General features: G+C 33.8%; 3 protein-coding genes across 4 annotated transcripts; all 3 read right to left on the reverse strand.

Annotated features, from left to right (window-relative positions):
- Positions 1–452: 452 nt before the first annotated feature.
- On the reverse strand, positions 453–1,831 carry LOC120580481 (uncharacterized). Of its 2 annotated transcripts, none has more exons than XM_039834099.1 (2): positions 1,130–1,831; positions 453–704 (listed from the first exon to the last, which is right to left on the reverse strand). In XM_039834099.1, the coding sequence occupies exons 1-2, from the start codon at positions 1,421–1,423 to the stop codon at positions 696–698; spliced, it is 303 nt and encodes a 100-aa protein (XP_039690033.1). In that variant the 5' UTR covers positions 1,424–1,831; the 3' UTR covers positions 453–695. The 2 variants fall into 2 exon arrangements, with proteins under 2 accessions (XP_039690033.1, XP_039690024.1); XM_039834090.1 differs by having other exon boundaries at positions 453–707.
- On the reverse strand, positions 1,615–6,537 carry LOC25483237 (uncharacterized). Its single transcript, XM_039830316.1, has 5 exons — positions 6,430–6,537; positions 3,513–4,115; positions 2,082–2,825; positions 1,769–1,951; positions 1,615–1,665 (listed from the first exon to the last, which is right to left on the reverse strand). Exons 1-5 carry the CDS (start codon positions 6,535–6,537, stop codon positions 1,615–1,617), a joined length of 1,689 nt encoding a protein of 562 aa, XP_039686250.1.
- Positions 6,538–9,010: 2,473 nt separating this feature from the next.
- LOC25481017 (uncharacterized) lies at positions 9,011–11,212 on the reverse strand. Its single transcript, XM_039834116.1, has 3 exons — positions 10,656–11,212; positions 9,698–10,525; positions 9,011–9,311 (listed from the first exon to the last, which is right to left on the reverse strand). Exons 1-3 carry the CDS (start codon positions 10,908–10,910, stop codon positions 9,285–9,287), a joined length of 1,110 nt encoding a protein of 369 aa, XP_039690050.1. The 5' UTR covers positions 10,911–11,212; the 3' UTR covers positions 9,011–9,284.
- Positions 11,213–13,111: the final 1,899 nt, after the last annotated feature.

The raw sequence follows: 13,111 nt of genomic DNA on the forward strand, positions 1-13,111 counted from the left end.
AAGAACCTTGTAAATTTATGTGAATTTGATTGTTCATTTATTTGATTTTGCATTGTGTTTTCACCTTCCCATTGTAGTAGCTCTACAATATTTCTTTTGTACCATGTTTTCACCTCTCTTATTTGCATGGAAAACGATCAAAGAAGAGGTTTTGGCAAAGGGGCATGGGGAGAGAGGTTGAGAGAAGATAAGAAAGAGAAATTGGATAAAATAACTTTGGGGGCAAGGGAAACAATACAAATAAAATGCAAAAGGCAACTAAGGGAAACAAAATTTCGGTAATCCATTACGATCCCTAGCAAAGTCTACCATCAAAGCCTGAGGAAGAGAAGACAACCAAACAGTGCCTAAAACCGAGTAACCATGTGTTGCTAATTTATCCGCACAAAATTACCTTCCCGGAAAGTATGAGAACACATAGCTTGAACGCCGAGATGAAAACAATTATGCCAAGAAATTCAATATTAATTCAACAAATGTTGATTGGTACAACTTTTTTAGCACAATGACCTTAAAGAGATAGCAAGTGCTAAAACAACAAAAACTATGTTCTTAACAATTTTTTGTGGCCCTAGGAGATCCAGATTTTATTGCATCAGTTGTGACTTGAACAATGAGTATCATGTTGCATGTGTTACAAGTCTTCACCATGGAAACTTGAGATAATATGACGGTCTTATTTCTCAATAACAACGCTAGACTTCCTGCTGAAAAAATGAAAACTATTTATAAAGCTTTATTCACTTTACTAACTTTATACATAAAAATACCATTCAATATGCATAAACAAATCAATTTCTTATTCAGGAAATCTACAAGCCAAAATAAACTATCATATTGTGTAATTTAAAAAGATATTAAATTTGCAGTACATAATTAATAAACATACAGCAGATCTATGCATTATCATATTTTAACAAAATAGTATAAAATTCTTCAGCAGACCAATATACGATAAAACCTTTGGATATAATTTTTTTCTAATAAACTTTATAAACTAAATTCTGCAAAAATAAATTTTTCTCAATTAATTTTAAGACACACCAAATATTATTGTATGCAGTCTCTCTTGGTAGTAAAGAAATTTTCATAACGTTAATTGCTAAATAAATGGAATAGCTTTGCGTACCTGCTCTTTGAACAATTGTTCAATAGTGGTATTAAGATCATCTTTCCACCGTTTCTTTTCGTTTTCCACTTCAACTGCTATCAGGAATGGTGCTACTGTGAATCCTGATGAGAAAATCTTCATTTGAGGACATCCTTTAACAACAACATCTAGTAAAGATGGGAATATGAATGCTTGTTTCCCATTGCAGAAACTTCGCAAACTTAACAAAGAAGAGAATTCCAAGATTTCCAAGTTTTCAAATATGATTTCTTCTTCTGCTTTCTCTTGATCAACCTTCACAACATCTAACATCTTTTCACAGTTTCCTATTACTAATTTTGTGAGTTGTACAAGACTTTTAGCTGTTTCGGTTGTTATCAAATAAACCAGTCCTATGCAATTGTCCACCTCCAAATCAGTTAAGTTATTTAAAGGCAACGATGATGGTGCCAAACATATCAAACTGGGACAGCTGCGTAAGCTCAAATTTTTAAGATCTTGCACTAAAAAGTAACCCACTGAAAAGTCTTCCTGCCAAATAAACCTGAGTTGTTCTAATTCGAAAAGAAACAAATTTTTTATTTGCTTGAGTGATTGTGAATTTAGATTATCAATTCCTCCAGTGAGGAACAATGTTTCAAAAGAACTAGCACGCACTTGAAGTGTTACCACATTGGGAAAGATTGCATGGAAACCCTTCAGAAAAGTAATTGGAGTTTCCTCGAAACACTGCAAACGAAGAAATTTAACTTTCTGAAAGAGATTTTCCGGACAACAACCGCTCAATATTTTCAATGCATCCTTGCCACATAAAGCCAAATCTTTCATGTTGTGGCTTACCTGGAAATTTTCAAATCCAGAAACCAAATAAGTACTAGTTCAAACAAAGTAGGGATATAGTTCTTCATCTAAGTTTACTTTACACAAAAATAAAGAAGGCAAACATGGATGAGGCATGGTGTTTTTTTACCTTTTCAATATAAAATAGAGGTATTTGGAATGGCATATCATGAATTTCATCCACCTGAGCTGGCTGTTTGAAGCCTAAAGGACTGAAGGAAAACATCTTCAATGCTTCACATCGATACACTTTTAACAAATTCAATGAAGGGCACTCTAATGTGTGTTTTTCTGGATAAAAACTCTTGACGTTTGTCAAACCAACTAATGCCATTTCAGTCAATCGAGGAAAACTAATGCTATTTTTCATTGACCCATTTTCCATTGCAACAATTTCGTTAACTTGTCCACAAAACCATATCCGGAGTATTTCAAGATGTCGAAGATCTTGGCATAGTGATAGCAATAATATATTTAACAAGCTTTGGCATTCAGAAACATCCACTATTTCTAATTTTCCAAAGCTGATAATTTCACAAGGGTCCTCATTCCATATGTGCTTCAGTTTTGGTAAGCTAGACAAAGTTAATTTTTTCAATTCAGCAATTTGCTTCACCAATTTTTCTTTAGATTGAATACATTTCACATCAAACACTGTTTCTAATGAATCACAGTCTCTCACTTCAAGCTCTTCGAGTCTAAGAAGCACTTGCAATATATTTGATGGAAAAAGTACATTTGACAAAAAATCACATCGTTGCACGACTAGTGATTTCAAATTGCAAAACACATTGGGGTGAAGTTGGCCATACCACAGATCCTTCAGTTCAGGGAATTCAGACAATGTTAAATGTTCAAATTCACAAAATGCAACCTGTAAATCAAATATTAAGTGGTAAGTCAATAATTTTTTTCATGCAATATTTGGTCATGTATTTTGAACATAGCCAAAAACTACATTTTGTCTACACACAATAATCAGCATATGGTTTCCAATTTCGAAACTACAGAGTGCCACATTTGCAAACAGTTTTATGGAGTTAGCTTCTATAAAAGATACATTTAGCCAATTTCAATTATATAAAATTATATATGTTAGTTAAACTCTTTCAAGATAAATTAGCCTTTTCAATTCTATTTTTTGTAGTTTGAAATTAAAAAAATTATTACAAAAGTTAAATTAGTTAGAGAATCTAAATGTATCACATGCCAGGAATAACAATAAAAGTACATAAGCTAAGTTAATATTCCAAATCATTATGAGTTTGAATTAGAGAAAAACAAAGTTTTGTTTATTCACTAAAAAACTATATAATGGAAAAATAGGAGATAGTGTTGTATGAAATAAGTTATTATTTTCATTTATCCTATCCTACACAATTTCGGGATATACTTCCTAAAATAACTGGTTTTCTTCAAAGTTTCTTGATTTAAAAGATAAAAATCAACCATCTTGTATTCACTGGAAAGCAAATGGAGAATTGATTATTTATTTTTTTTTGAAATAAACAAATAGAGAATTGATGTTACGTAGGAAATCAATTGGAAAATATAAGCATACCTTATCTTCATACATATTCTTTATTTTATCATTTAGGTTCCCTTTCAAATGCCATTTCCCAACATCTTGTGCAGTTTTCACTTTTTGAAGAATTGGAGAGCTCACATTTCCCTCAGAGAAAATCTTCATGCGAGGACATTCTCTCACAACTACTTCCTCCAACAATGGAAGTTTCAATAAGCACTTACCAGAGCAAAATTTGTTGAGCCTTGGCAAACATACAAGCATCAATGTTACCAAACTAGTAAGTGCAATCTCAACATCTTCACTTCCTGTGATTATTTCTTCAAGTGAATTACAGTTGTTTACTATCATTGTTGTGAGCTTGGCAAGACTTCTCGCTGTTGGAGATGTAATTAATTTTATCAACCCATTGCAATTTCTTATTGTCAAATTTGTCAAGTGACTAAAAGTACCAGAGGAAGGTGACAACATCGTCAAACTAGGACATTCATAAATTTCAAGGTCTTCAAGTTTTTTAAGAACCGGATCGATTTGGTATCCTTCTTCACATATATTTTGAAGTTCAGGCAAATAACTAAGCTTCAACCATTTCAGCCTTGTGTAACTTTCCTTGGTTACCAATCTTCCATCTGGGAATATCTTACATGAATATATGATAACAATGTTAGAAAACAATATTCTGAAGTCGCAACAACTGAACAGAAACAACTCATGATTTTTTGACAAACAACTGAACAGAAACAACATAACAGCAAAAAGCCACTGCAAAATAGCTGACAGGATCAATATACTTGAAAAACTTAGACTGCATAAGAATTTGTTGACCATAAAACTATCTATTACTATTAAAGTTACACACATAGTGACCATAAAGCTATATATATGTATATCATGTACGCTGTTGTACGATCCTTTCATCCTTGGTAGTTAGCTCTAGATTGTCTCATATTTTGGATGATTTGTATTAGCCTTCTATATCAATCATTTTCCACTGCACAATCCTGCCAACAAATGTTTTGAAATCCCGATTTTATTGTTATTTCTATATTTCTCGGACATATAATTTTCCTCTGATTCCCCAAAGGGAGCAATATGTCATTTAATTTGATGACTCTTTTGGACTGCTCTTTGATTTTTCTTTTAACTGGTTCTCTTATGTAATGGTTTAAATTGAACTTTGTTGAGTTAAATAATAGTAACTTTCTACAATTTCTTATCCTCATTTTCTTTAGTCATCAACGTAAGTGAACCTGGAAACTAATTTTTCATCAACACAGTAAAACAACATCATGTAATAAAGAGACGAAAAATAATAAAATAGAGAAGGCAAACTATATTACCTTGATCAACAACAATGGCAGCGGCGCTGGGATGGTCGGAGACGGCGGCGGCGGGTTCGTTAGTGTTGGTAGCGGGATGTTGACATTTTTCTCACTAAATCTTCATTTTTAAGCTCCCTATTCATCTTTTTAATCTAAAAATTATCCCAGTCCTCTCTAAAATCATCCAGGCACTCAAAACTAACCAAATTATACCTTATAACAACAATCTAAAAATCATGATATCTCACTCACTGACTCGCCATGGCAAGTGGTTCTGCTCGCGAGGCGAGCCATGAAGTTGCTCACTCGAGATGCGAGACAGGCTACTCGCCGGGGCGAGCGATGAATATCAGCACGGGCAAAATGCAGGTTTTTCCCAAAAATCTCAATTTCACTCATCAAATCAGTTTACAGATATGAGATGGAATGTTGTATGCACTCAGAACCTATTTCTAACATCAAACCAGTGATTCCTACACTCAATTCACCCAAAAACCCAAGAATTCAACATAAACCCAAAATCCCCAATTTCTACCATAAACCTGTTAAACCAAAATCAGAATTAAACCTCTATACTACTGAAGCAAACCTCACCCTTACCTTAATTCAGATGAACAAATGCACACAAATCTGGTTCCCTTGGCTCTACTTGGCTCTTCTCCCCTTTTCTCCCAAAACTTGTCTGTTTGCACGTAAAACTGATTTCTGACTATTTCTTTTCCTAACTCCCAATACATAACTCCCCTTTATTTCATTTAACTCCCCTTAATTCTATTAATTTCTAATTAAATCCCCAACCTCCAAAATAAGAATAATTACCACTTATTCTAATTAATATTAAAATAAACCATATAATAAAATAAAACACACCACATATCAACAATAATTATTTAAAATCATATAAAAGACTCTAAATAAATCATAAATAAATAAATAACGACTAGGGCGTTACACACTTGAACATATATCAGAGTATCTAATTGTTCTTCAATATTTTGTTATCATCAAAACTCTAGAGAATTGTACAAAACCAGTTTTATTCCAACAATCTTCCCCTTTTTAATGATGACAACCTCAAATATTTGGAACAATTGTTGTTAATCTAATTATCAAGTTGACTTCAGGGTACGAGGTTTGCAAGCTACCAAGCTCCCCTGAGTCTTGATAGTCCATAAGATGAGATTATAAGCTCCTCCTAAGTCCTATCGAGGTCAATTAAATTAATTTTTAATCAATTCAAGTGCATAAGAGCAACATAAATCAAAACTTAATAGAGCTAAAGCTAAGTGAAATATGAATAATTTCTTATAATTCTGGTTTAATTAAAACTCTTAGATATTGAAGCTCGTTAAATTCAACCTTAGGGTCTGTTTGGATTGATGGGATGTGGTGGAATGGAGTGGAATTGAATGGTATATAAGTAAATTTCATTGTTTGGATTTATAAAAAAAAATAATGGAATGAAATGGAACACAATGGAATCAATGCCATTATATACCACTCAATCCTTCAATTTTTCAATCCCCCTAATTTGGGGTGTATCAATGGAATGAAATATGAATCTTGAAATATTACCATTTTACCCTTATTTCAACTGTCTCTTCCTTTACTCATCAAATACTTTTTCCTACGTTCCTCCTCACTGAGTTCACATTTTCACTTCCTTCTTCTGTGAAGTCTGCTAGCTTATTCTTCTGCTCATCCTTCACTTTCTTCCAGGCACAAGCAAAGTACTCCATTTTATGAAAATATTCCAATTTTGAGTTTTTTTGTTTTTCTGGGTTTTCGTTTTTAGGTGAAATATATCTGATTTGTGACGAAAGGTTGATTTTAGTGGTGCTGGACTGCTCCTTCAAAAAAAAAAGCGGTGCTGGACTACTGGTTCTTGTTGCCATAGGAGATCGATTAGTGTGATTCCTTTGATATTGGTGGTTTCTTACTTCATGGCCATTTTGTGAGATGTTTTTTTTTTTTTTGGTAGATAGACGAAATGGCAAAGCCATTATAAACTCACACACACAAGTGGAGGTACCGGGGTTCGAACCCCGGTCATGGCATCCGGCCTAACAATTTCGGCATTTTGCCAGTTGAGCTAGGACTTCTGGATATTTTGTGAGATGTTTTATTATCGTTGTTTTAGTAGTTTCCAGTGAAGGTATAAATAACAAAATACAAGGAAAGGGAGCTATATAAGCTATATATATTTTATTTTACGTAAAAGTGTGCTTTAAAATAAGGGTATGAATGGAACATAAAAATTATAATTGTTTAATTCCATTCACTTTCCAAACAATGGAATAGAGTAGTTATTCTATTCCGCTCCGTTCCATTATATTCCATTCCACTCTGTTCTGTTCAGTATCATCAATCCAAAAATGTTCCAGGATTCAAACTTTTAATTCATTAATGCTCGAGTTGGAATTTTCTAAGCTCTCTTATACGTTCATACTAAGACTTAATTACTTTATATCATACTCCCCCTTTTTGTCATCAACAAAAATAAGATAACACAGCACACAAAGAAACGAATAGAAAATAAATTGTATACTAATTCAGAATATCAAAGTTAATGAATATACAAGTTCAAAAGTATTTTTTGCAGAAAATAAGACAAATATAAGGGTGTCCTAAGGTTGGTTGGAAAGCAGTTCCATCAGAGTCTTGAGATCAGTACACATTTCATCTTGATTGGCCTTCAATTATGTTTGGTTCTGCATAAACACTACTTAGAGAACAAGCTGGAAGGGGAGTACAAACCAGGTTACAATCAAATTGCAATGGATACAAGAGATCAAGATAAGATAGTTGCAATGCCCTTGCTACGTACTTTTCAAAGGTGCATGCTTTCTATCTTTGCCGATATGATAGAAAATTCTATAAAAGTTTGTATGGATGATTTTTCAGTTTTTGGCACCTCCTATGACAAATGTCTTGAGAGCCTTGATGGTGTCTTAAAAAGGTGCATATAAAAACCAATTTAGTATTAAATTGGGAGAATGTCACTTTATGGTCAATTAAAGAATTGTCTTGGGGAACAAAATCTCTTCTAAAGGGATAGAGATAGATAAAGCCATACTTGAGGTAATAGAAAAATTACCTCCTTGTGTTATCCAAAAAATAAATAAAAATTTACCTCCTTGCATAAATGTTAAGGATGTTATAAATTTTTTAGGACATGATGGGTTTTATCGTAGGTTCATTAAGGATTTATCTAAAATTTCAAAGCCCCATTCGGTCTTCTCGAAAGGTAGTTGAGTTCCTTCGGGTGAGAAATAATAGGAATTGATCTAGCTATAGATATAGATAAAGTGTCAGATGACAGGTTTCGCCCCTAACTCCTTTATTTATCGATGTCGCTGATCCGCCGTTATCGTATCACGAAATGTGGGGCCGCTGCAATTTATTGATCAAAGAGAATGAATTTCACTTTGATGATACGTGTCTACAAGCATTTAATACCCAAGAAAAACTAGTCAATGCACCAATAATCACGTCTCTAGATTCGAACCTTCCCTTTGAATTGTGTGTTGCTAGTGACTATGTGGTAGGAGCTGTTTTAGGGCAGCGTGAAAACAATATTTTCATGGAATCTACTACGCTAGCAAGCTTGGAACTGAGTCAAGAGAATGATGCAACACTATGCCACTTTTTAGAGATTGCATTGTCCGAGTTTTCAAATAAATAAATAAATAAAGGGAAATGCTAACTTGTGCCTTAAGAAACCAAAGATATAAACATTTTGTTGGAAATTGTGCATTCAATATTTTAGAACTTTAAAGTCTTATCTTTTCAAGACAAAATCTGTTTTAATTCCATTTATAGATTCTTAACTTGTGACATTAGGGCACAAGTTAACACTATCCATAAATAAATTGTAAAATATGTGTGCGCGCCCAGTCTTTTATATATTTTGAACTATTAAGTAATATGCTTTTTTGAAGTTTGGTAATAAGGAACATGAAAAGAATGCTTTGCCTAAAATGAAGAACCTTGTACATTTATGCTCCTTTTGATTGTTCATTTCTTTGATTATGCATTGGGTTTTCACTTACCACTGTTGTAGCTCTACAATATTTCTTTTACACCATGTGTTCCACCTTTCTTGTTTACATGGAAAAGGATCGAAGAAGAGGTTGTAGCAAAGGTCGATACATGAGAGAGGGTGAGAGAAGACAAGAAAGAAAAAATGGTTAAAATCATTTTGGAGAGTTTGTGAATTAAGAATTCGAAAAGTTCAACATGTTTTATTACAGAATTCAATATTAATACAGCAGTTATCAAACAAATGTTGACTGCTACAACAGTTAGCAAAATGACCATAATTAAGAGCATCTCCTATGCTAGAACAAAAGTTCTGTTCTTTCCAATTTTTTGTGGCCTTATGAGATCCAAGGTTTATAACATCAGTGGTGATTTGCACAATAAGTATCATGTTGCATTTATTACAAGGCTTCACCTCAATTCTGCATGTGAGAATATGACGGTCTTATTTCTCAATAGAACGCGAGACTTCCTGTTGAGAAAATGCAAATTATTTAATAAAGCTTGCTCAAGTTATATACCATTCACTCAGCTAACTTTAAACATAAAAATATCATTGCAAGCAGAAAAAACTCTACATAAACAAAACAATTCTATTAAAAAAAATCTTATCAGAAATCTGTTAGTCAAAAAGAAACTTTCATACTCTCATAATTTAAAAAGATATTGAATTTGTAGTGCATAATAAAACATTTGAAATCTATGCAGTATCATATTTATTTTCAAAAAAACCATTATTCAACAAGGTATGCGATGTTTCTTTCTCCACTGCTAAGGCTTGGTAGTTTTCAATAAGTCAAACATTTAGTAAACATTAATTGCTGAAAAATTGAAATAGCTTCCGAATATACTGTGTACCTTCTCTATGAACAGCTGTTCAATAGTGGTGTTAAGATCATCTTTCCACCGTATTCTTCGGTTTTCGACTCTAAGTGTAATCCCTGTTAGGAATGGTGTTATTGTGACTCCTGATGAGAAAATCTTCAACTGAGGACATCCTTGAACAACAAAATGCAGCAACGACGGAAATATGAATGTTTGTTTCCCATTGCAGAAGCTTCCCAAACTAGACAAAGAAAAGAATTCCATGAATTCCAAGTTTTCAAATATGACTTCTTCCTCTTCTTTTTCTTCATCAATCTTGACAACATCCAACATCATCTCACAATTTGCTATGACTAATCTTTTGAGTTGTACAAGACTTTTAGCTGTTTTGGTTGTTATCAAATAAATCAAACCTTTGCAATTGTTAACCTCCAAATCGGTTAAATATTTTAAAGACAATGATGATGGTACCAAGGTTATCAAATTGGGACAATTGAGTACGGTCAAACCTTCAAGATCTTGCACTACAAAATGATCTCCTGCAAAGTTTTCCTGCCAAATAAATCTGAGTTGTTCTAATTCGAAAAGCCACAAATTTTGTATTTTCTTGGGAGATTGTGAATTTATATGATCAATTCCTCCTGAGAGGAACAATATTTCAAAAGAACTACCACGCACTTGAAGCGTTACCACATTGGGAAACATTGCATGGAAACCATTCAAAAAAGTAACTGGAGTTTCGTCGAAATGGTGCAAACGAAGAACTTCAACTTTCTGAAAGTTATTTTCCAGACAACCACCATTCAATATTTTCAATGCATCCTTGCTACATAATGCCAAATCTTTCAAGTTGGGGCTTACCTGAAAAATTTAAAATGCAGAAACCAAATGAGTACTAGTTCAAACAAAGTAGGGATATAGTTCTTCATCTAAGTTTGCTTTACACAAAAATAAAGAAGGCAAACATGGATGAGGCATGGTGTTTTTTTACCTTTTCAATAGAAAATAGAGGTATTTGGAATGGCATATCATGAATTTCATCCACCTGAGCAGGCTGTTTGCAGCATAAAGGACTGAAGGAAAACATCTTCAATGCTTCACATCGATACACTTTTAACACATTCAATGAAGGGCACTCTAATGTGTGTTTTTCTGGATAAAAACTCTTGACGTTTGTCAAACCAATTAATGTCATTTCAGTCAATCGAGGAAAACTAATGCTATTTTTCATTGACCCATTTTCCATTGCAACAATTTCGTTAACCTGTCGACAAATCCATATCCTGAGTATTTCCAGATGTCGAAGATCTTGGCATAGTGACACACAGACCAGAGGTGAATAAGTAGCATGGTTTGTTGGTCTATATGGCGAATAAGAATATGTGCTAGCAGGGGGTGAATATCGTTTTCCAAATTTCAGAAGAGTTTAGCGAAAGTGTAATTAGAAAATGTATGACTTTTCGGATTAATTCGTGCACAATAAGGATAACAAAAATTAATACAATGATCAAAACACTAAGATTCAATATTCAATTGAGAGGTTCAAGTGTTGAACCCTAATAAGTACATCAAATATCAATAATCAACAATACAATTCACAAAATTAACACTAAGGAACACAAGATATATGAATTAATGATTTGAAACTTAACTGAAGTTTAATTGTGATAAAATTGAATTTGAAAAGAATCTTAATCCAACGAATTAAGATTAGGTTAAGTATGAAGTATAATCACAATCAAATCAAATAGCTACAAACATTAAAATTAATATACAAATAATAAAGGATAATCAAATAGGAAAGCGAAGAGAAGAACACTAGAATTTCTATATTAGTTCCCCCTTACGTCCTCGCTTCAGGGTACGTCTATTATTCTTGATAGAATACGTCTCTATCAAGGACTTCCACTATTGTTGAAATTTGATTACAATTGTCATAATTACAAAGAGTCCCCCCCCCCCCCCAACGACTCTTGGGATCAAGATCTAAAGCTGGTTGACTATCAACTCGCTGTCTTTTGGGAACGTATCACGGGTCTAAGGAAATTTAATACACGTTCCAACAAAGCTAGTAACATTCACAACCTTGTGCTTAGGTACCTTCAAAGAGTGATGGCTTGCACCATTTGGGGTAGGACTGAATTGTGGAACACTAGGACAGATGAGCTTTTTATGTTATGGGCTATGCTTAATAACCACCCCGTTAACATTTGCTTTTACTTGCTTGATTACCTTTCCTATGTAGGTAATAGGTCTGATGGTAAAGGAGAGATAGTAGTGGGTGGCATCATCACCTATATAGCTAGCCAATTGGGAGTGGGTGAAGACCAAGGGATAAACAAGATTGAGGGAAACAATAGGCTTAACATAGAGACCCTTAATTCTATGAACTTCATTAAGCATCGTCCACCCATGACCTATACACTCAAACTCAATGTGGCTATATTAATTATACTTCCTAACCCATCTCGGACTAACACCGAGGTGGAAGAAAATTTGTTGTATGTTGGTGATGGTTCACAGGTACATGAAGTGCACAATGCTGGAGAAGAGGAAGGTGCACACTTGCACCATGATGAGGAGCACCATGACCATGATGCCGGAGGAAACTTTGAAAATGAAAGATCGGCATGGATGTAAACTGAGGTACAAATGATAAGCACCGAGCAATAAAAGCAAGATGTTGAATTATTCGGGCTAAGAAATGATGTCCTAAGGGGAAACCACATATCCGAAGAGAATAATCAAATGCTTCGAAACATGATGCAACATCTCAACCTCCAAGGTCCACCCTATGGACCTCAATAAAAAATGTGAGCTTTCCTCTTCCTCTCTTCCCTTATCTCTTCTCTCTTTCTCCTCCTACTCCTTATGTAGTGTTCCAAACTCCCTTGAACTTTATTCTTTTGTTTTGTTATGTTTTGTTGCGAAAGGCATGATTAAGTAGCTTGTTTTTATTGAAAATTATGACATAAATTTTTTATTGTCTCCTCTAAATTGGTTGTTTCTTGTACATGAAAGAGAATTCTTGTGTTTTAAGTTTCCTTGATATACACACATCTTGTTTTATTGTGAATAATTCTGCAATGAGGAAAGCACAAGTTGCATCCCTTGAGGAATTGTATGAATATGTACTTTTAAGGAGCACGTTCTAATTTTAGTGGTACATTAATCCTTAAAAGTCGTTAGAGTAAAAGTAGTATAAGTTTGTGTGGGGAATAAATAGATAAATAGAAGTGGGGCGGAAGCAAATATATTTATAAAGGAGACATCACTGGATCATGGAGGAAAGAATACCCCCTTGCTAACTTCCTACGTGAAGGTGATGTTTCTCTAATAACTCAAAGTAGCTTCCATAAATCCTTCTAAAAGAAGGAAAGAATTAATTGCACAATTAAGAGGCATCATTAACGTATGGAGGAAAGGATACCCCTGTTGCGCTAAAAA

Source organism: Medicago truncatula, chromosome 1 (genome assembly GCF_003473485.1).
Source record: "Medicago truncatula cultivar Jemalong A17 chromosome 1, MtrunA17r5.0-ANR, whole genome shotgun sequence".
Lineage (NCBI taxonomy): Eukaryota > Viridiplantae > Streptophyta > Magnoliopsida > Fabales > Fabaceae > Medicago > Medicago truncatula.